Source organism: Acanthochromis polyacanthus, chromosome 7 (assembly GCF_021347895.1).
Source record: "Acanthochromis polyacanthus isolate Apoly-LR-REF ecotype Palm Island chromosome 7, KAUST_Apoly_ChrSc, whole genome shotgun sequence".
In the NCBI taxonomy this organism is placed as follows: domain Eukaryota; kingdom Metazoa; phylum Chordata; class Actinopteri; family Pomacentridae; genus Acanthochromis; species Acanthochromis polyacanthus.
This window is the reverse complement of record NC_067119.1, coordinates 37,270,662-37,292,981: the sequence shown is the minus strand read 5'-3', so window position 1 is coordinate 37,292,981 and position 22,320 is coordinate 37,270,662. Positions and strand designations below refer to the sequence as shown.

The window sequence follows — 22,320 nt, the reverse complement described above, 5'->3', positions numbered from 1 at the left end:
TATTTCTGGGGCTGTCTTTTGTCTATTTCGAAGACTGGTGACCCTGATGAACTTATATTTAGCTTTAGATCTGACTCTGCTTCTACCAGAACCAAATCTGTCTTCATGTGAACCTGTTTCTCTTCATATCTCTTTAATGTTTTTGCAACTCCACTTTGTGAGACTTTAGCTTTCTGAGCAATTTGTCTTGTAGAATAGCCTTTTGGATTTTACTTTGATATCTAGCACCTACCAAGACATTGTTAAAAAAAAACCATATACACCTCTTCATGGCAGTGGGATTCCATGATTGCAGTAGCATTTTTCATCAGGTTAATACACTCTGCCTCATCACAAACATTGTTCAGGAATGGTTTGAACATGACAAAGAGTTCAAGGTATTGATTCTAAATTCTCCAGATCTCAAGCTGATCAAGCATCTCTGGGATGTGCTGGAAAAACAAGTCTACTCCATGTGGAGTCCAGGCCTTGATGGGCCAGAGTGATAAGACAACATGAATAGGACACACAATATTAGGCAGATGGTTTTAATGTGGTGTCTGTTTGAGGTATTACAGTGTAATACAAGACAGTGTGAGGTTACACCGGAATAAGACCAACAGTAGGAAAAGATGATGGAGTTCACTAATAATATCACTTTAGTCATGTCAAGGTTAGATTTGTCCAACAACTTTTTGTTTTTTAAATACAAGATGCATGGTGACGGAGAGTCTTGAAATAGACATGTTGAGAGGGGAATGCCCAGTGGCAACACCTCCCTGCTTTTACACCTCTCAATGGACATTGTTGCATGATGCATTAACCAAAGCTATGAGATTTCTCTTTTTACAGTTCCATTTTATCCAGGTATCTTCCTACCACAATTATCATTTTATAACTGTATATTAAAACACTAAGTAAATACATTTGAAAATGTTATGCAACAGACTAAGTTTAGTCAGGCGCGGTTTACAAAATATATATGACTTTTTTCAAATCAAATCAAATCAAATTTATTTATACAACACTTTAAAACAACCAGAGCTGACCAAGGGGCTGTACAGAGGAGTAAAAACGTGATAAAACTAAGATAAAAACAATAGAACTAGATACAAATAATGGAACTAAAAGCAAAATACACAATAAAACATAATAAATAGACTAAACTGCTCATCCCAGATACAATATAGTGCACATGAGAACAACAAAAGTAAGTAAGTGAAAAGTAAGTAAGGTTTTAAAATGTGATAATGAGGAGGTCTGTCTGATGTGCAGCAGCAGCTCATTCCAAAGTTTTGGAGCTGCAACAGAAAATGTTTGATCCTCTCTGAGCTTCAGCCTTGTTTTGGGCACACTAAGGAGCAGCCGGTCAGCTGACCTGAGAGATCGGCTCGGTGTATAGGGGAGTAGAAGCCCAAAGAGGTATGGTGGGGCAAGACCATTTAGGGATTTAAAAACAAATCATTTTTAAAAAAATGAATTCTAAAACAAACGAGCAGCCAGTGAAGTGAAGCTAAAATCGATGAAATGTGCTCAAACTTTCTTGTGTCAATTAAAAGATGTGCAGGTCATTTTAAACCAATTGGAGATGAGCAATAGAAAACCCACTAACCCCTATATAAAATGCTTTACACTGATCCAGTCGAGTGGTCACAAAGACGTGGATCACTGTTCAAAGTGCTGTCTCTGGAGAAAAGGTTTTATTTTTGCCAGTTGCCTTAACTTTTCCTTCCAAATTCCTTTAAAAGACACCAGTGAACATTGCTCAAAATAGAAAAGGTAATCCTACAGCCTAATATTGACAGTTAACATTAGTTAATGAAAATAATCATCCCAGAAAAAAACTTGAACATTCCTGAAAAATAACCCACTAAAATAAATACTTGCACTGCTGAAATAATCAATAAAGAGAATAAAAGTGAATAAAAAGCAAGTTCCTGTTCTCCGTGAAGCATGGCCAGTATATTTTTAGACTACAGTATTACAGCCCGGTCTCACGGGGATTCGTGAAACTGTCACGTCAGTTTTTGTTTCGGTTTCGTGCGCACCAACACGATGTCGTCATGTTTTTCGTGCCGCTCACCACGAGCGAAACCCGCTGTGGTAATCACATCTGAAAGTGGTTTATACCGGCGGATTCATGACGATCTAAGCTGTCCATTGGCGTTTGCGGCCGCGGCCGCTGTTGCGGCCAGATGTCTGGCGGCTGCAATGGCGGCCGCAGCAGCGGCCGCAAACGCCAATGGACAGCTTAGATCGTCATGAATCCGCCGGTATAAACCACTTTCAGATGTGATTACCACAGCGGGTTTCGCTCGTGGTGAGCGGCACGAAAAACATGACGACATCGTGTTGGTGCGCACGAAACCGAAACAAAAACTGACGTGACAGTTTCACGAATCCCCGTGAGACCGTGTGAGACCGTGTTGCGTATTATCATAAAGGTAAGGGTCATTTGTTGACATTAAAATTGCAAGTACAATTCTGATTCAATAGAAATAATTGGACTGAATATATATTTTGTGTAGGCCTATTCTTTAACTTGAAGTGTAATCATGTGGATAATGCTTATTGTTAAAAAAAAATACTATAATTTAGACAGTGTAAAAATTTACCTTGGATTATGTTACTGCTGCAACTGAGCATGGTGCAGTCAGTATAGGTTATTCTCCTCACTTTACTCACTCCATTCTGAGCTGTCAAAAAGCTATATTAGTAAAAACTGTATCTGAAATGATCCATCCATCCATCCATCCACCCATCCATCCATCACTTTACCATTTAGAGAGTTGCAGAGGACTGAAGTCTATCCCTGATGACTTAGGATGGAAGGCAGGTTTGTTTGAAGTGACGTCTCAATTTTAGTCTGGTTGTTTTAGCAGTCACTGCTGAATGATCATGTATCCATGATATGATATTATTAAAGGTATAGTAAAGGGACATCAGAGGAAAACTACAGGAAACAGCGTGTCTCTGAAAACCTTCTGCTTTTCTGCCACAGTAATTTATTGCTTTTCACTTAGATAATGAAGGTGACTCTATATACAGTAAATTATTATAGGATACATTTCAGTCTTTACAATTTATAGTTTATAGAATATCATAAATTCAAGATGAAAGTGACAGAAGGTTGAGACTAAGAAAAGATGACTCATTTACAAATTTGTCTACTTCTCTAGCACCTCGGACAGTGCCATGGATTTATTAATACACAGCACAGTTACGGAGCTGATATTTCAGAGCCATGGTTGGAACCATAGATTCTAACTTTCATAAAACTAAATGTCTTCCCCAGTGTCTAATTATCCCAACCTTGTTGATGACTACAAAAATAAACTCATTCTGTCATGAGCAGCTGGCTCCCATTCTAACCGAAACAGTCTCATTCACTAACTAAGCTATCTGACATGCCAGGTTGAACAACTGAACAAGAGAACTTCTTATAGCCTATAAAGACTACCTTCAACAACATCTGTGTAGATTCTCAATCATCTAAGTCATAGCAATCCTAAGACCTCCAGTAGAAAGCAAGTGGACTTCTCTTTTTAGGTTCTTGAAGCCATTTCACTTCTCATCCTAGAGGCTTCTTCAGTTCTGACTAACTGGTTGGGAGTTTTAGATATTCATAGTCACTCTGTTATGACTATGCTCCAGCCACATATGGAATACATAGCTAAAATATCTGAAAAATTCAGAAGGATTTTCTCCAAACACAACATATCACTGCATTTGAAATCCAGTAACACTGAGACAAAAATGGTTTCACCCCAAATATAAAACACCAACCTACAAATGGAGCAACACTGTATATGCAACCCAATGCAATGACTCACATAGGAGAGACTAAACAACAGTTTCACAAATGTGTGGTTCAACACAGGAGAACAGCTCCTCAGGATGGTTTGAGAGGAGGAAAGGAAGACATATCAAATTGGAACAACCATCTTTAAACAGCACTTTTCAAACACCTACAACACAGTGACAAGGTCTCTCCACAAAAAGTGTCATCGTTTTTTTTGTTTGTTTAACTTTTTTTTTTTTTTTGCCTTTTTGGCGTTATTATAGGCGGTATTATAGGGAGAGAGGGACAGGAAACATGGGGAGAAGAGTGGGGGAAAGACATGTATTAATTGGCCATGGGTCCCATGGCTGCTGAGTCACGGAATGTAGCCCCTGTTTATGGGAAGTCTGTTCAACCAGCTGAGCTACAGGGGTGCCCATGTCACCATTGTTAGCATCTTAAATCACTCCTGACATGGCAGATTCATATCCTCTGCTGTGTTAACTAGCTGCTCCGCCACCATGATTGCTGTCATTGTTGTTAGACCATCTGGTTTCACAACAATTTGCACATAGAGGCAAGTAAATGAAACCATTAGCCATGTGAGCTGGAAAAACTACAAACATCTGAAACTCCCCATCAATCAGTTACCACTAAAGAAGCCTCTTGGATGAGAGGTGAAACATCTTCAAGAACCAAAAAGAGATGTCCACTTTCTCTTGAAGTTCCAAGGATTACCGTTAACATTTGTTTCAATACTGACCAGTTTACCCACGACACACATCTCACATACTCTTGCTTCAACAATTCAAAAGTTTTTTCCCCCGATAAAAAAACAAACTTCTCAAACCCGTTGACAACACTTAAATAAAGGTGGTTATTTAGATGGAGATCCCTAATACAGTTAGCAAACTGGTCATTTTAGCAGAACAGCTTCCTGTATTTCCTTTCAGATTCAAAAAACAAATGTTTTAAAGGATTAATGTAAATACATGACCAGTCAAAAGTTTTAGAACACCCCAATTTTTCCAGTTATTTATTGGAAAAGATGCATGCTAATGTCTCAATATACACTGGAATGAAAGCATAGAAAAACAAAAACAACTGAAGTTTAAAAAATAAAATTTAGAAACCAAAATGTATTCAAAATTTCTGACTCATCAAAGCAGCACCTTTGGCAGATATAACAGCTGAACACACTTGTGAGATTCTTTCTACAATGGAAATCAAATATTCTTCAGAAAGTTCTTCCTAACTCTGTTGTAGAAGTTCCCATAAATGTGTGGCACTTGCAGATTGCTTTGCTCTTGCTCTCCTGTCCAGTTCATCCCAAACAGCTCCACAGGGTTTAAGACAGGAGACTGTGCTGGTCACCCCATGTATTCATGCTTACCATCTTTTTTTCCTCGGGGAGTTCTGGCATAGCTTGGACTTATGTTTTGGGTTATTATCTTGTTGTAGGATGAACCCCTGACCAACTAGGCACATAACAGAGCGTACTGCATGGCACTGCAGCACTGTAGTAGCCATTTTGGTTCCTCTCACTCTGGATCCAGCAAAGCAGCCCCAGAGTATCATTCATTCTCCTCCATATTTGACAGTTGATGTCACACATTGAGGAACCATCCTTTTGCCTACTTGACAGCGTATCAAAATCATGCGTGCTGAACTAAATATTTAAATTTTTGATCAATCAGTCCATAATGCCTTCTTCCAGTCTGTAGTAGTCCAGTGACGGTGTTTCATGGCCCTGGCAAGCCTCTTTTCCTTATTCTGACATCTTAACAATGGCTTTCTTGATGCAACTCAACCTGTCAAAACTGCAACTCCAAGTCTTCTCTTCATAGTTAAAAATGAGAATTGGTTACTATCACCATTAACAAGCTGTGACTGAAGCTGTTGTCCTCTGAGCCGCCTATCACACAAGCTGTTGACTCTCAGAAACTTGTCTTCTGATTCCGTTATGGCTTTGGGTCTTCCACACCCAGTTTCTGAACGCATTTTGAGGGTGAGAAAGAAAACTCGCTGACACCTCAATTTTCTTTGCAATTTCTTTGAAGGAAAGACCTACATTTTTAAGTGCTATGATGGTCTGTCTCTCTCTTTCATTGTTGGTTGCTTTTTCCTTGCCATTTTTATAGCAACATATTACTTTCTGTGGTACAATACTGTTCAAATATTTCTCTCGAGGGTATGATGCCCTGGTGTGTTTCAACACTACCTTTATGCAGACAGAGGGAGTTGTACGTAGTCAAGAAAAGTTGGGACACTTGTAGGATTTGGCATCACCAAATTTTAAGGCTTGATCAACCTCCATTGCTACAGACCAGCGTTAAACTGTTAACCCATTTCTTGTTCCCTGAAAAAGACCTTTTGTATAATTCTGAAATGTACATTATTTTTCAGTTTTGGGTAACCTTACCTTTAAAAAAAACTTCTGGCAGTTCACCACTTACCTTTGTACTTTTGGACTTGAACTACCTAAATTTCAATAAAAAAACTGGAAAACTTGGGGCATTCGAAAACTTCTGACGTGCCGCTTTTGACCAGACATACACTGTTGGCACACTGTTTTGTGTGACTTCATGTTTCACTGTATCTCTATAGTAAAAGTGGAGAGTGGAAAGTCAGAGACTACAAAAACTACAGTAATGGAAAATATGCCTGGTTGAAATAAACTGGTATTATCTTGTAGCAACTGCACCTCCTCCACTGTCCCAGTGTTCCCCAATGTTCAGTTCTTTGTCCTTTTCTGGTCAACCTCTCCTTCCATCTTTACCCATCTTCCGCTCTGTCTTGATAATAAGTTATCATATTCTGTACTTCTACTGCTAGGCCAGTCACATATCAGCACTGCAACTCAACTCGATTGATCAAAGCGTCTTGCTGAAATAAAACAATTTCTGAAACAATGAAGAATTAGACGTTAATCATTTGTGCCAACTCATTCAACAATTTCATTCACTTGTGCCTCACTGTTGTCAATTGAATTACCAGAACAGATTGTAGTAGTATTCTCTGCAGCACATCACATCACCCCTGTCCTGAAGACCATGTACCAGCTTCGCACCCCAAAATGGAATCAATTTAAATTTCATCTCATGGCTCATTAGGAACTTTCTCTGTAATTGTCCCTTCAGCACAGCTTTATTCCAAAGGTATACAGACAGTTCCTCGAATTCATGGTTTGGTTTTCATCCTAACATGTCGTGTGAGTCTTTTTTTACACAAGTGTCTGTCTTTATAGACTATGTCCTATCATAGCTTAGAAATCAATCAGCAGTTGGACTCAAGAAAACATGGTAAGACCACAGTTTGGAGTGCCACCACTAAGTGTCAAAATATTTTTGGAAATAACAAATTCTTAAAAAAAAACAAACAAACAAAAAAAACATAAAAGAAACACAGTTGGGTAACTCTGAGATATATTGCATCACAGTGACAGGACTAGTCACTATTAATCTGTAAATCAAATTTGAGTGAGAAATCTCATATTCACAGAGAGTCATATTTTCACATGACCATGAATGTGCATTCATGGTCATAACTGTGATGTGCTCGCCTCTGACTCACACCTCAGTTATATGACCAATTATCTCCTTACCAAAGTTCTTACTTCCTCTGCCCTATGATGACTTTAGAGCTCATCAAATGTGGCAAAAAGGTCAGGTAAAACATGGCAAGCAAACTTTAGCTGAAATCAATTTGTTAAGCTTCTCTATTCTTCATTTCTAAGGCATGAGCCAGCGTGACACACTGAAAATTTGTTGTCACAAAAGCGTAAAGAGTCATTGTTGGCACTTGATGCCACACACATTCCTGCTAGTTTCTGACCTCTCAGATGCCACTATTGTGTAGGGAAGCTGATATGCTTGATATGATTACGATGAAAGAGGCTTGGAGAACTGAAACATAAAAGCAATGACTGCTGGTACTATGACTCCACTTGAGCTATTACGATTATAGTTGATGCACAACTTTATATTAAGTGGACATTTCTTTAAATTCAATAAAAATGATTCCAAAATTTAATATGATCAAGAATTAATTGTCTGTATTTGTAATTATCAAAATACATTTCTAAAAACAAAAACAAAACAAAAAAAGTTAAAACTAAATGAAAATCAGGTGGCAGAACTGACAGTCGTGACCAAATTAAACAGTCCCTATTATGATTGACACTGCAGAGAAAATAAAATGCATTTTGGGGTACAACTGATGATCTGGTGCAATTTAAGATACAAATGGAAATGATGATATGAAGACACTACATAGGACAAAATTGAATAAAACCATTAAAATTCAATATTGGGATTAAGATGGCTTAAAATATTTATGATAAAAATACTACATATATATTTAAAATATATTAAGGTCACTGTTAAATAACTATAGCATACTAAATACCAAAAGTCATGATAGTAATATTATACAGAGTTTTAAATGACAGGGAATGTGGTGCTCTTGAATAAAACATTTTTAAAAATTATATACATCATTTCACACTTGAAATATTTTCCTCAACGTACAAACTAAACCAGCAGGCCTTGTAGCTTATTTCTCCAGTTTAGTATCCTTGGTTTCTGTAGAAACCTGATCCTTAAATTCTGCACGAAAATTGCAACCTAAAGAATAGTAAAAACAAACAAACAAAAAAACTTAAGGTCTCCAATGCACATGAGATATTTTTTTCATGCAGTCACTACTGATTATGTCAAGCGCCTCAGAATACCTTTATAACTCAGAAATATACCTTAATTATGCGTTAACGTCCACATTCTGATAAGGACTTTCATAGTTTGGAACCTATGTCTTTGATGATGTAAACAAATAATGTAATAATGACTGTGCCTGTAAGTTTTGCTTGCAGGAAAATTTGCTGTTTTTCTTTGGCTAACTTTTTAAAGCAAAAAAAAAAAAGTTTACTGACATTTTTGTATCTCTCTGTTGCCAAAAGTCAGGGTCAGAGGCGTTATGTTTTCAAGTCGTCCATCCCTCATTACTCCTGTCTCAAGAATGTGATATCTATTGAATGCCTTGAGGGAATTTCATCAGATTTAGCATAAATGTTCATTTTGACTGAAGAATGAACTGATTTGAATTTGTGGCCAAATGTTAGTGACCTCACAAAACACATTTTTAGCCAGAACTCAAAATTTCATTGCTAATTGTGACTAGCCTAGCTGCGCTAGACCCAGGTCTGAAGACACAAGGGTCTAGGAACTCTCGACAGGGAGGGAGGCGGGCTAAAAGGTTGTCTTTCAAATCACTCTGCAGCAATTGGGTAGGTATACAACCAATCAGCGCAACAAATATGCTGACGTAGTTCCTAGAGCGCCGGAAGTCAGAGGATGCGGTAGTTCGGTGAAGCCTTATTTATACAGTCAATGGGTGAAGCTCAAGTATATTAAAGACATGTTAACAGAAAGATTATTCAGAGTCGGTGCTAATGGAGCTCAACGACTGTTGTTGACCCTGACAGAGAATTAAATTCGTTGCCGTGGGTTGTCTAGCGCGGCTAAGCTAGTTGTTTCCGGTTGTTTCTGTCAGAATCGTCACGCCTCTGTCGTCACTTAGTTACACCCGCCTTCTGACTCTACACTTCATGGTGATTCGTCGACCAGTTTTAGGGGCATCCAACTTCGAGGCTTACCGAGGGTAACTAGACCCACCCTGGCAGAGAATTAAATTCGTTGCCGTGGGTTGTCTAGCGTGGCCAGGCTAAATTGTGACCAAATTTCACACAAATTAGGGGATGGCATCCAACACATCCAAAAGATCTGGATCGATGTGAATTGAAACTGCAACTTGACTGGCTGTCATGGGTATACAGTTGCAAGGTGATATTTCTAGTTTTCTATTTTTTGCACTTCTGGCCATCAGTTCCATCAGTTATGGTAATATGTACCCACCAGAGTAACTGATATAGAGCTCAGTAGTCTGTACTATATCATGAACAAAGCTGCTAGAACGAAAAGCCAGAACAACAATAAAAATTATGCAATAAGTAATACATTGTAGTTTTATTGCACTTGATTGGGAGTGCAATTAGTTGTTTAGCCAAAACAGCCAAAACTAATTTAATGTTTTACAAGGCACTAGTGAATAATTTCTTGTCTTTAATAAAGAATGCTTTGTAAAGTATACCTTATCATAAAGCAAAATCATAATTTTTCTGCAAGTAGTAACTGTATTCATTGCACAGGTAAATTTAAAAATACTTAAAATTAAATTTGCATGGAGGCTGCTGGTGCATGGTAGGTAACTGAAAACTTAAAAATATCAGTAGCTTATTATCAGTAGCAAATATCCTACAGGTCTTTAGATCTTGTTTACATTCCTTTAGCTCCAGCTTTATTATTTCCTCAAAGTTTTGCCTACCACTCCAAACCAGGAGACTTCTATTTGTCAACACAAGAGGCAAAAGTAGATCTCACCCACCCCATGAGTGCATGTCAATGTAGTGTTAGATGCAGTGTCTGTTATAAATCATTCACAGTCATGATAAACACCACTAAAAAATATTAGAGCCAAATATTTTCATATACCATACAATCATATACCTTTGTGTGGAGGAAATCTTAGGAAAGTGGTGTCTTGTGACTGTTAGAACTGTCCTGAGTTGTAATAAGTCAATACAATAAAGGATACAAAAACACAATGTCTTATTTCTAACAGCAAGGAAGGATCCACTAACAATCACTGCAAAGTCTTTGGTCACATTCCGATGTGAGATTCTCTGTGAAGGTACTGTCACTGCTGCTAATTACGCTGCTGAAAAATTTGATCTGATGGAGTCCTCTCGCAGCTGACGGTGCTTCCCAGAGTCACACTCTTCACCATGTGTGCGGCGCTCAATGGTAATCCTGTAGTTTTTCCTGTAGTGGAATGAATCACATTAAAGTAGAACATCTTGTTTTTCATCCTTTTCATTGCTCTCATTTAACATAAAGTCATCCATTCATCCATCCACTCATCCACTCATCCATCCATCCATCCATCCATCCATCCATCCATCCATCCACCCACTTCAGCATGTCTTTGGACTGTGGGAGGAAGTTGGAGAACCGGGAGGAAACCCACACAGGCACAGGGAGAACATGCAAACTACACACAGAAAGAACCCTGGCCCAGATTCAAACCCACTACCTTCAAGCTATGTGGTTACTGCTGCTAGCCATCAAAAAATCATACTTACCAAAATGAGCTGTTAGTTTATTGCATATTTGATCGTGAAAACTTAACATTATATTGTACTAATAGCATACATGTGAAGACGAACATCGTAAATTGTTGTTACCTGAAAAAATAGAAGGCTATAAGCATTACAGTTCCCAGAACAGCTCCAACTATGATTCCAGTCAAAGCTGATACTCCGAGTCCACCTGTTTGGAAGAGCAATACTTGGTAAAAACATACACTATCATACAAACCATGTCTAAATTTCACAAATTTCAGTGACAATAGGATATATTTACATGCTTTGTCGGGCATCTCTGGGTACTCTTTATGTCTCCCTTTCAGAGTAAAATGGTCAATGTTGAAGGCAGGTAGCAGCTGAAACGTTCCATTTACACCAAAGTAGTTTGCCACCACCTGTAAGTTAGTAGACTGCATTATCATCATGTTCCACTTGCACCTTTACCATCTTCTGTTTATTGGAGAAGATGTTATTAACTTTGGGACACCTATTTACAAGGTTGGAATTTTGCTTCTTCTTACTTCGTAGGCTCCTGCTTCAACATTGGTCATGGCCATCAAAGAGAAATCTCCATTTCTGTCACCATTTACATCCATGGATACCTGGCCAGCAATGCCTGTAAACCATCATGAAAAAATAGGAACACTGTTTAGCTGCAGCACCAGTAAAAAGATCCGTCACGAAGCAGAAGATATCATTCCCATACTGAAAAGGCTGTGAGGGTATAATCTGGCATTCATACGTGAATACATCCTGCATCAGGCAAAAATATCCTTGCATACTAATATATCAGTATATCAATATCTATCTATCCTTCATCAGCAGTTCTAGAGTTGAGCTGCCCAGTTAGGGACTGAGGGATATTGACTGCGGTGCTGTGGTGTGTGTGGGGAAATTAAGTGCTAGTGAGATTCACAAATATTAAAAATCCATTGTTAGTTTAGTTTATGGGTGCTACTGCCTTGTATTTTGGTTAGGAGGTTCCTTTGTATTATCTTTTATTTTCTTTAAGTAGGGTAGCTTCTAGGTAAAGTTTTAGGCTTTCTTTTCTTTTTCAGTAGCACCCATCCGCATTTAATTTCCTCACCTTTTTGTATTTTATTGTAAACTTACTTTGACCAAAATAAATTACAGCCATCCACTCTGTAAATCACCGTTGGTTTTGCTTTCTTTGGTTGTGTTCCGGCTACCCCAGACAGCCGGGTCATGACATGTACACATACATACATATACACACATACATATGTGTGTGTGTGTGTGTGTGTGTGTGTGTGTGTGTGTGTGTGTGTGTGTGTGTGTATGTATATATATATATATATATATATATATATAGCCTAAAGGAAGCATGTATAATGTGAACAGTATTGGCCCTAAGACAGAACCCTTCCATGGTTGACATGCACAAACTGAAACCTGTCTGATAAGTAAGATTTAAACCAGTCCAATGCTGTCACTTCAATGGCAACACTGAGCAGAAGCTACACTAGCAGCTATGCTATTGTGGTCTTCATCGGCTAAGGGGGCTTGGCTAGCTGCTAGTGGCTTGCTTTGCATGGTGCTGAGCCGTGCCTCCAATTCAGAGAACCTCACCTCCAAAAACATTACATTTATTACACGTACCATTATGGTTAAAGAAGGCAGAGGAATAACTGAACCTGTGACACACTGAGCAGGACAGAGATGGAGAGAAAGAGGGAAAGAGAGAAGCCTTGCTAACTGCTAAGCCAGTGGACCAGAGATAACAGTTTAAGTTACAATTAAGTACAAGACTTTGAGTAATAGAATAGGTGCTTGATAAGAATAAGTGTATGCTATGATTCAAAATATTGGTGTTACACAAGGAGATTTGATGAATATCAAATTACATAAGGTGAATAAGCTAGGATAGTCAGAGAACACAGCGCTAGAACACAAAATGACACAATACCAGTGTTGCCAGATCTCACAATAGAAGCAAGCGGCCGACTCTATGGCAACAAGCCCAAAACAAGGCTAACAGCTGAACTGTCACATTGTGTAATTAAGACGCCACGGATGAAAAGAAACCTAGATTCTAAAGCTGTGATTTTAAAAAAAGGCATTTAGTCCGATGTATTTTCACTTCTTTGTCACTCGAGGCAGATCCAATTAATTTCCCAAGATGATCCACAGCACGGATGGATGTGTGAGACAGGCTGTGAAAGTGGTTATCTTTAGCTCAATTGTTTGTCTGGTCTTTTTTTGTTTTGTAGTGGTGGAACCAATGTCCGTAGGCCTCATGGACAAGAAAAGTACAGAGGTCTTTTTGAGCTTTTCGGTGCCAACATGCTGTATTAAATGCTAAAACTGCATGGTGAGCCCTTATCTCATGTTTGCAAAATCCAGGGTTGCCACATTTCAGAAATGAAAATAAAGGACGCCCACCATGGCTCCTCTGGGCCACTACCCAGAGAAGTGGTATATTTAATTTTGAGAAAAGCATTTGAATGCAGAATATTGTACAAAGAAATTCTCTAGAAACATTTTTTCCCCAAATATAAATCTTGTATTAATACAATTAATGTTTTAGCTTATACATGTGTGTATGCATGTATTTATTTAGTACTGTTAAAATGTCAGAGTTCTAAGTGAGTTTTTCTTTAGATAGGTAAAGTCCATTTATTGATTACATATAAGCTATTTAGTAAATATTTATATAAAACTTAACAGCATTAAAAATAATAAACAACTTATATGGAATAAATCACATTTTGGTGTAAAGCAAAAATAGCATAAAAAACGATAGTGGGAATGAGTTATTTTACTGTTACTACTCAAAGTCTCATTTAGGACATCATAAAGGTAAAAAAAAATTATGTGCATTTTGTTGTGTGTGTGTGTGTGTGTGTGTGTGTGAAGGTGGGGGGTGAAGGTGGGGGGTGGGGGTGTTGGGTGCATGGCTATAAGCATCCTCCATTAAATTCACAGTCATATACTGTAGGAAATCTAGCTGATCACATCACCATGTCCCTTACCATATTGACTTCAGGAGATGACTGGGGTATGAAAAACTGTGACACTGCTGGTTAGGTCGTCTCTGTTCTCATGTTTCTTACATGTTGTTCTCCTGATGCTGCCTTATGTCAGCAGTCTACCATGAGCAACAGAAACGTGCAGCTGACACGTTTTACAGTTTGCTTTGTACCCATTGCCACTAATGCTGGCCAGGGGTTTGACTCTTCCCACTTACGTCTGTACTTTTGCAAATGTTTTTGCTTCTTTGAACATGGTGGAGTTTTGGGTGTAGACATTTTTAAACACACAGATGCAGTGCACAGTAGCATCTGTAAAGAAGCTCCTGATTGATGAGAGACAGAGGTCAGCCCGACATTGTTGGGCCCAAGCACACAAGTACCGGACAGCCAGAAATTGGAAGAAGATTCTGTGATCAGATGAGTCCAGTTATCTTCGTCCTTTGGGGAGATAATGCTTTGCCTGGCTTTCTACATACCCTCACATTAATGGTATGTAGAAAGCCACGTGAAGCATTATCTCAAGCATGTACAGAACTTTCTGTCAAGCATGGTGGAGGCAGTATCATGGTTTGGGGACACATGAGTGCTGCTGGTATTGGTCATCTCACTGTCTTTGGTGGCACACTGAACTCTGTCAAGTATTGTGCCATTCTTGAAACCCCAAATGCTTCCTTCTGCACATGCACTGATCTGTTGACGTCAAAATGGGATGTTTCAACAAGATGATAGCCCCTGCCACACATCCAGGGCCGGTAGAACTTGGCTGCAGGAGCACAGTATCCAGGTCTTAGAGTGGCCAACTCAATCCCCGGACATGAGCCCCATTGATAATCTGTGGTGGATTATCAAAAGTTCTGTTTCAAAGCGTAAACCAAAGAATTTAGAAGAAGTAAAAGCAGCAATTTAAGAAGAATTGGAAAAGATTATCCCTCATCAGTGTGAAAAGTTCGTGGGGAACATGCCAGCCATGATTAGAGCTCTATTGTGTGCTAATGGCAGAACTACTAACAAAAAACAAAAAACAAAAACAAGATGGTGGCGTGCATGGACACAGCAGCCTCTTCAGGAGACAGCAGAGTGACAGTTTGGAGTGTCTTGCCTTTCCAACACATTCATTCTGCAAAACTTACAGCCAATGTTGCTAAAATTGAGACTCTTGGCTGTGATTTGGATATACTACGCAAGCAAGGAATATTATCAGAGACTGTTCTGGCAGTTAACCAAGAAAGGAGGAAGCGAAAGTGTAAACAAATGAGGGGGAAGAGAGCCGGGATCCATGCAAGGCTAAAGGTTAACCCTTCCAGACCAGCAGTACTGTTGCTCCTACTCTCCAATGTCCTTTCCCTTGACAACAAGCTGGATGAGCTATGTTTCCTGAGAGAAACTCACAGAGAGAGGAAAGACTGCCGTGTGTTTGCTTTCACCGAAACGTGGCTCCATGACAACATCCCAGACGCGGCCATACAGCTGGAGGGGATGACATCATTCCGGGTGAACAGAGAGGCTGGTAGCTCTGGTAAGAGCTGAGGCAAGGGCCTGGCAATCTACATCAACAAGGACTGGTGTATTAATGCCATGTTAGCCTCTAAACAGCGTTCTCAGTTGGCGGAGTTCCTCATTGTGAAATTCCAGCCATTCTACCTGCCGAGAGAATTAACCAACATGCTGCATACCTCCAAGCGCTAATGCTAAACCAGTGCTAATGAGGCACTGGGAGGGCTGCATGATGCCATCAGTTAACTTCTGACTAAATACCCAGGCAGCTTTGTAGTGTTTGCAGGGGATTTTAACCACACCAGTTTAAAGACTGTGCTCCCCAAGTTCAAGCAATTTGTGGACTTTAAAACCAGAGGAGAGAACATGCTGGACAAGGTGTATACAAACTTCCCCGATGCATACAAAGACACTTCACACCCCCACCTTGGCTGCTCTGATTATTTTTCTGTTATGCTGGTGCCCGCTTACAAATCCGGACTGAAGTGCAGCAGGCCAGTGATAAAGCAAGCCAGAATCTGGCCAGAGGGCGCATCCTCAGCACTTAGCCGTAGCCACACGTAGCCGGGTAAATCATAAAACGCATACATTTTTCTACGATTTGGCCTGTCATCCACACGTAAATGCAGCTTTTTGATTTTAAAAATGGAGGTTTAGAAAATTACTGCCAAAGTGGAGATTTGGGAAAAACCCCGGGTATGCGTTCATGTGTGGACAGAAATAAGCGGAGTTTTAGGAGCACAAACCTAACTGCCTGCGACAAAACTGCTCTGACGTCAGCCATGCGACCTTTGTTGACAATCGGAGCAGAATGGACGTGCTCAAAACAGTACTGGCGTCAACAATAGTACAGGCGCTTTTTGCGTCTTTGCTCTTACAAGTTCATTTTCTGCTTCATCTCAAAGAGCATCGGAGAAGGACTTCTTTGACTTCCGCTATTTTTCACCTGATAACCATTCCACGTCCTCTGCATTTTCGACGCAAGAGATGTCGCCTCCACTTCTGGGTGAGACCGGGACACACAGCCAGCTGGTGGGAGAACTTTGAGATGAAATTTGTCCTCCCGGAAGAATGGCGTGATAATTTCAGAATGTCACAGTCCTAATTGCTTTCCTTGTCGGAACTGTTACGTCCTCACATCGAAGGAGAGTCCACTGTCATGCGATCACCGGTCAGTGTGGTCAAGAAAGTTGCATGCACCCTGTACTACTTAGCTGACGAAGGCAGACTGAGAAAAAAGATTCCCAATCAATACTTTTTTGTGTTTTATTGATTTTATACTCACTATGTTTAATAGAAATTCTGACTCGTCTGTCCACAAGAACGAGCCTGGTGCCATACTTTGCTTATTGCCGAAGTGACGACACGAGATGGAAGCTTATTCTGATTGGATAAGCTTGATATATATTTACATTTATTCGGCTACGTGTGGATGGAGATTTTTGTAGAAAATGGGACATGTGGTGGCAGATTTTTCCCTAAATGGAGGGGGGCGGCTATTCGGGTTTAAAAATACCCGGCTACGTGTGGACATGGCCTGAGTGGGAGGTTTTCAAGACAGCAGCCTCCCAGGGCAATTAGACTGACATTGAGGAGTATGCTGAGACCGTGACCAGCTACAGAGGATGTCACTGTAATTAAGACCTGCACGGCACGTGGGAACCAAAAACCTTGGATGACTACAGAGATGTGCTCGCTGCTAACAGCCTGAGATGCCGCCTTCAGGGAGGGAGACAGGACTGCCCTTCGGTCAGTCTGGTCTGCACTCTCAAAAGGGATCAAGGCTGCAAAATGCACCTACACACAGAAAATCCAGGGACACCTCTGTGACACAGGAAACACCAAATGGATGTGGCAGGGAGTCCAATCACTGATGTACTGCAAGACCAGACAGGGGATCGATGATGATGACGCTTCTCTTCCAGACAGGCTCAACAACTTGCACGTAATGTAATAAAGTGATTCTATTCTATTCTATTTTGTTTTGGTCACATGTGAAAGTGCATAAAAAATTTACTTGCTTAACAGCAACTTTGCAGAGTTTGTCCCTGTCCATATTTGGTCTCATCTGAGACAGTCACATCTTCAGTGCATGTACCAGTTTGACAGCAGATGTCACACTTGTGTCAACTTCATCGTCACTAAAAACTTCATCCACAACAGCCAACATGCAGTCCTTTACAGTTTCTGAGTCTGTGAACGGCCCTTTTCTTTGCCAAGATTCATGACACGAAGGGAAGCTGCTGTGGCCCTTTCCTGGGCTGTGCGAGTCCGCTTCATTGTAGTACAGCTCCGTTTGTAAGATGCAGTCAAACTCTGAATTTTAGCAGCCCTCTAATGAGATCCCTTGGGAAAGTTTGTCCAAAACACGGCATATTTTTCAATGTGGCGTTTTCGGACATTATAATCTTTCAGCACTGCAATGCACTCATTGCAGAGTAAATGCATTGATTTGGAGTTCAGACTTGGTGGTAAAATAAATAAATACTTGTCAGTCCACGCACACAGTCCGATGGTTTTCCTCGCCGATTTGTCGTTTCAGGGTAGAAAAAGACATGCTGCTATTCTCACCTGTATAGAACTGCTAATGCCAACTTTTCAAATGCACCTCCTCAACAACACAATAAATTGTGGGTTAGTTGCTAGGTTACGGTAAGTGTTGCATTCAATGTTTGTAATAATGTTGGAATTTTTGTAAGAACTTGTCAGTGTTACTGTCACGCCCCTCCCGTGCCAGTGCTCCGACTCGTCTAATTAGGAGCAGCTGGGGAGAAACACAGCTGAGCGCAATGAACACTCAGCATGGTATAAAGCCTGGCGCTTCCCTCATTTCCCTGCTGCATCATTGCCACATACCTCCTGCATCATGTCATGTCAGATACACGCTGCACCCCACTGTGAGCACACAGCTCTCTGGATTAATGGATCACCTCGTCTGCAACCCCGCTACATGCTGCACCCCGTCACACGAACTCCGTCGTCTGGACTCTGTTCTCTGTGAGTTACCTTGCCAGCTCTGTCCTCCCTCTTCACCCTGGAGTCCCTTGCCCACTCTGCACCCCTCTTCCATCCATTCCCAGTCCGCCTGCTGCTCGGTTCTCACCCTATCTCCGCCGCCATCTCCCTCAGCTCTGCTCTCCACCTGGTCTCCCGATTCCCCTCCTGGACTTTGTGAGTTTCCCCTCTCCCTGTCTATTTAGCTTAGATTTCATCGCGGCCCTAAGCCATCGCCTTTAGCTTTTTAGTTTAATCTGATCTGCGCCTGCGTGAGAACGGCTGCACGTCTGCTTGCTCGGATGAGTGTTTTTTGGCTTTTTGGCCTGTTTCTGTGTGTTTTCCTCTTTTCTATAATGCTGGCCAGCATTAATAGACTTGTGTACTCTAAAGAGGAGTTACTAGCACTGAAAGACAATATTAAGGCCTGTATACGCCATTTGATTCCACTGGAGTTAAGGCGGAAGTACCGGGGATGCCGTGCCGGTCGTAAACACAACGCTAGAGTAAAGGCTAGAATTGCCAAACTGAGGCTTTTTAAACCACCCATCCCCTCCGTTGTTATGGGAAATGTGAATACTTTGTCCAACAAGATGGATGAGCTTACCGCACTGATTGGGAGTCAACGGAGCTACAAGGAGAGCAGTCTACTTATCTTCACAGAGACATGGCTATCTAGCCATGTAGTGGATGCTAACGTGGACCTGCCCGGCTTTTCCATCGTTCGAGCAGATCGGGATCCTGATGCATCTGGAAAGCGCAAAGGTGGGGGACTCATTCTGTATGCTAACAAGCGATGGTGTCATCCCAACCATCTGATTGTTAAATCCGTGATATGCAGCCGCAATTTGGAGCTGCTAGCTGTTAGCATCAGACGTACCACGTCATCGCGCTCTGTGTTTATATTCCTCCGAGGGTGGACGCAGAGGTGGTGCGTGAGGCCATCTATAACACCACCACAGCACTTCAGTCCCAACATCCAGATGCATTCTTTCTCATTTCGGGTGATTTCAATCATGTCACCCTGGACTCTATTCTGCCTTCTTTCCACCAATATGTCAGCTGCCCCACAAGGAAGAATAGGACTATGGACCTTTTGTATGCAAATACTATGGATGCATACTAGGCTTCTCCCCTCCCTCCACTGGGCAGATCCGACCACAACCTTGTCCACCTGCAGCCCATTTGCACTCCCCTTGTGAAGAAGCAAACTATTACAACCAGGCAGGTCCGCAGGTGGTCCCCTGAGACAGAGGATGCACTGAGAGACTGCTTTGCCACCACAGACTGGAGTGTTCTGGTGGAGTCACATGGTGAGGACCTGGAGGGGGCAGTGGGGTGCCTGACTGACTATTTTAAATTTTGTGAGGAGCAGGTGGTGCCTGTGAAGACTGTGAAGTGCTTTGCCAACAACAAGCCATGGATTACATCTGAAGTGAAGACAATTCTAGACATAAAGAAGAGGGTGTTTGGGAGCAAAAACAATGAGAGGATGAAGGAGGTGCAGAGAGAAGTGAAAGCCTGCCTGAAGGAGGCTAAGGAGGCTTACAGCAAGAAGCTTGAAGGGAAGCTGAGTGATAGCAACATGCGGGAGGTCTGGAATGGTATGAAAACCATTACAGGGTGCAGTAGTAAGAACAATGCTGGCTGTATGGATATACAGAGAGCTGAGGAGCTGAACACCTTTTTGAACCGTTTCAGTTCCCCACCAACCACCTCCTCACCCCTACAGCCCTCCTCATGCCACCCTGATCATCACCATCCTGCTTCTCCTCTATGCGCCTCTCTCTCTCTCTCACTCTCGCTCTCGAACACCACTCCCACCTCAACTTCAACCTTCATCACTGCGGACCAGGTGACAACTGAGCTGCGACGTCTCCATCCAAGGAGGGCCCCGGGTCCGGACCAGGTCTGCCCGAGGCTCTTGAGGACCTGTGCTGCTGAATTGGGGGAACCTCTACAGCAGTTCTACAACCTGAGCCTGCAGCAGGGGAGAGTTCCTTCTGTGTGGAAAACCTCCTGCATCGTTCCAGTTCCCAAGAAGAATCGCCCGCGGGAGCTGAGCGATTACAGGCCGGTCGCACTCACGTTGCACATTTTGAAGACACTGGAGCAACTGGTCCTGCGGATTGTACACCCTCAAGTGCTGGGAGGACAGGACCCCCTCCAGTTCGCTTATCAGGAGAAGGTGGGTGTGGAGGATGCCGTCCTCTACCTCCTACACCGTGCCCTCACATACCCGGATGTTGGGGGGTGCATGGTGAGGATGCTATTCTTCGACTTCTCTTGTGCTTTTAATGCCATCCATCCCAGCCTTCTCCAGGAGAAACTGAACATCATGGCTGTGGACCCCCACCTCGTGACCTGGATTTCGGATTATCTGACTAACAGACCACAGTTTGTCCGAGTGGGGGGCTGTAGGTCCTCAACACTGACCTGCAGTATTGGAGCACCTCAAGGCACAGTGTTGTCGCCCCTCCTCTTCACTCTTTACACCTCTGACTTTCAGTACAACTCAGATACATGCCACATACAGAAGCAATTGTGGCGTGTATTAGGGAGGGTGAGGAGGGGGAGTACAGGGGCCTGGTGAAGGACTTTGTGGAGTGGTGCCAGCGCAACAAGCTCCAGCTGAACACCTCTAAAACAAAGGAGCTGGTGCTGGATTTCTTCCGGGCGCCCCCTGCTCTACAGCTCATTAACATCAGTGGATCTGAGGTGGAGGTGGTCTCCACCTACAAGTATCTGGGGCTGCAGCTGGACAACAGTCTGAGCTGGGCAGCAAACATGGATGCTGTGTACAAGAAGGCGCAGAGCAGGATGTATTACTTAAGAAGGCTGGCGTCCTTTAAAGTCTGTTCTAAGTTATTGTACATGTTCTATCAGTCAATTGTATCTAGTGTTCTTTTTTATGCTGTTGTGTGCTGGGGGGGGGGGGGGGGGGCAATGCTAAGAAAAGGGACACTCTAAGGCTGAACAGGCTCATAAGGAAAGCTGGCTCTGTGGTTGGACTTGGCCTGGACTCTGTGGAAAAGGTGGTGGAGCAGAGGACGCTCTCTAAGATCAGGGCGATCCTTTCCAATCACAGCCACCCCCTAAATCCTGTGGTCTCTGGGCAAAGGAGTTCTGTTAGCGCCAGGTATCTTTCATTGAGCTGCTCCACAGAAAGACTTAAAAACTCTTTCGTCCCTCGTGCCATCAGGCTGTATAATGCAGCCACTTCAGGGAGGAGCAGGAGAGACTGATGCTGGTCCTGAACTTTGTTTTTCAGTGCCTTAACTTTAACTTCATAGCACCTTATGGAGTAGCACTTGACTTTTTTAATGTTGGATTTATTTTATGGCTGTTGCTATTTGTCTTTTTAATTGTACTTTTTAACTTTATTTCTATTTCTGTGTTTATGAATGTGAGCAATGGACTATTGTACAATTTCCTTCGGGATTAATAAAGTATCTATCTGTCTATCTATCTATCTATCTATCTATCTATCTATCTATCTATCTAGTTTTGCCCCCCTTCCTGATTTTATCCCCTGTTCCTCCCTTGGAGTGATTTTATGTTAATATTAAAATTATTGTTTACTTCACCCTGCCTGTCTGTTTCGCCTGCTGCTTGGGTTCACACCACCCGTTCATGACAGTTACCAAAAGATGTTTTTCTGTTTTTCTCAGACCCAAGTCCCAATCACTTGGCAGTTGCTTTCAGGTCCCTCGAGGCTTGCTTTTGGGTCGCATGTGGCCTGCGGGCCACTAATTGAATAGGGCTGCACTAGACTGATAAACAGCTTTATACCACAGGTGGTCAAATTACTAAACTGTTGACCTTGTCTCTAGATATTGGAGAAATGCTATCTGATTGAATAAAATGACAAAGATTGA

General features: G+C 41.7%; 1 protein-coding gene across 1 annotated transcript in view; it reads right to left on the bottom strand.

Annotated features, from left to right (window-relative positions):
• Nucleotides 1-511: 511 nt before the first annotated feature.
• The window catches only part of npr3 (natriuretic peptide receptor 3), a 58,179-nt gene continuing 36,370 nt past the window's right edge, over nucleotides 512-22,320 (bottom strand). Inside the window, exons 5-8 of the mRNA XM_022216443.2 lie at nucleotides 11,483-11,577; nucleotides 11,239-11,356; nucleotides 11,061-11,145; nucleotides 512-10,638 (exon numbers count right to left, since the gene is read on the bottom strand). Of these exons, the coding sequence (XP_022072135.2) occupies nucleotides 10,527-10,638; nucleotides 11,061-11,145; nucleotides 11,239-11,356; nucleotides 11,483-11,577 (410 nt within the window). The 3' untranslated portion in view covers nucleotides 512-10,526. The remainder of the gene's footprint in view (nucleotides 10,639-11,060; nucleotides 11,146-11,238; nucleotides 11,357-11,482; nucleotides 11,578-22,320) is intronic.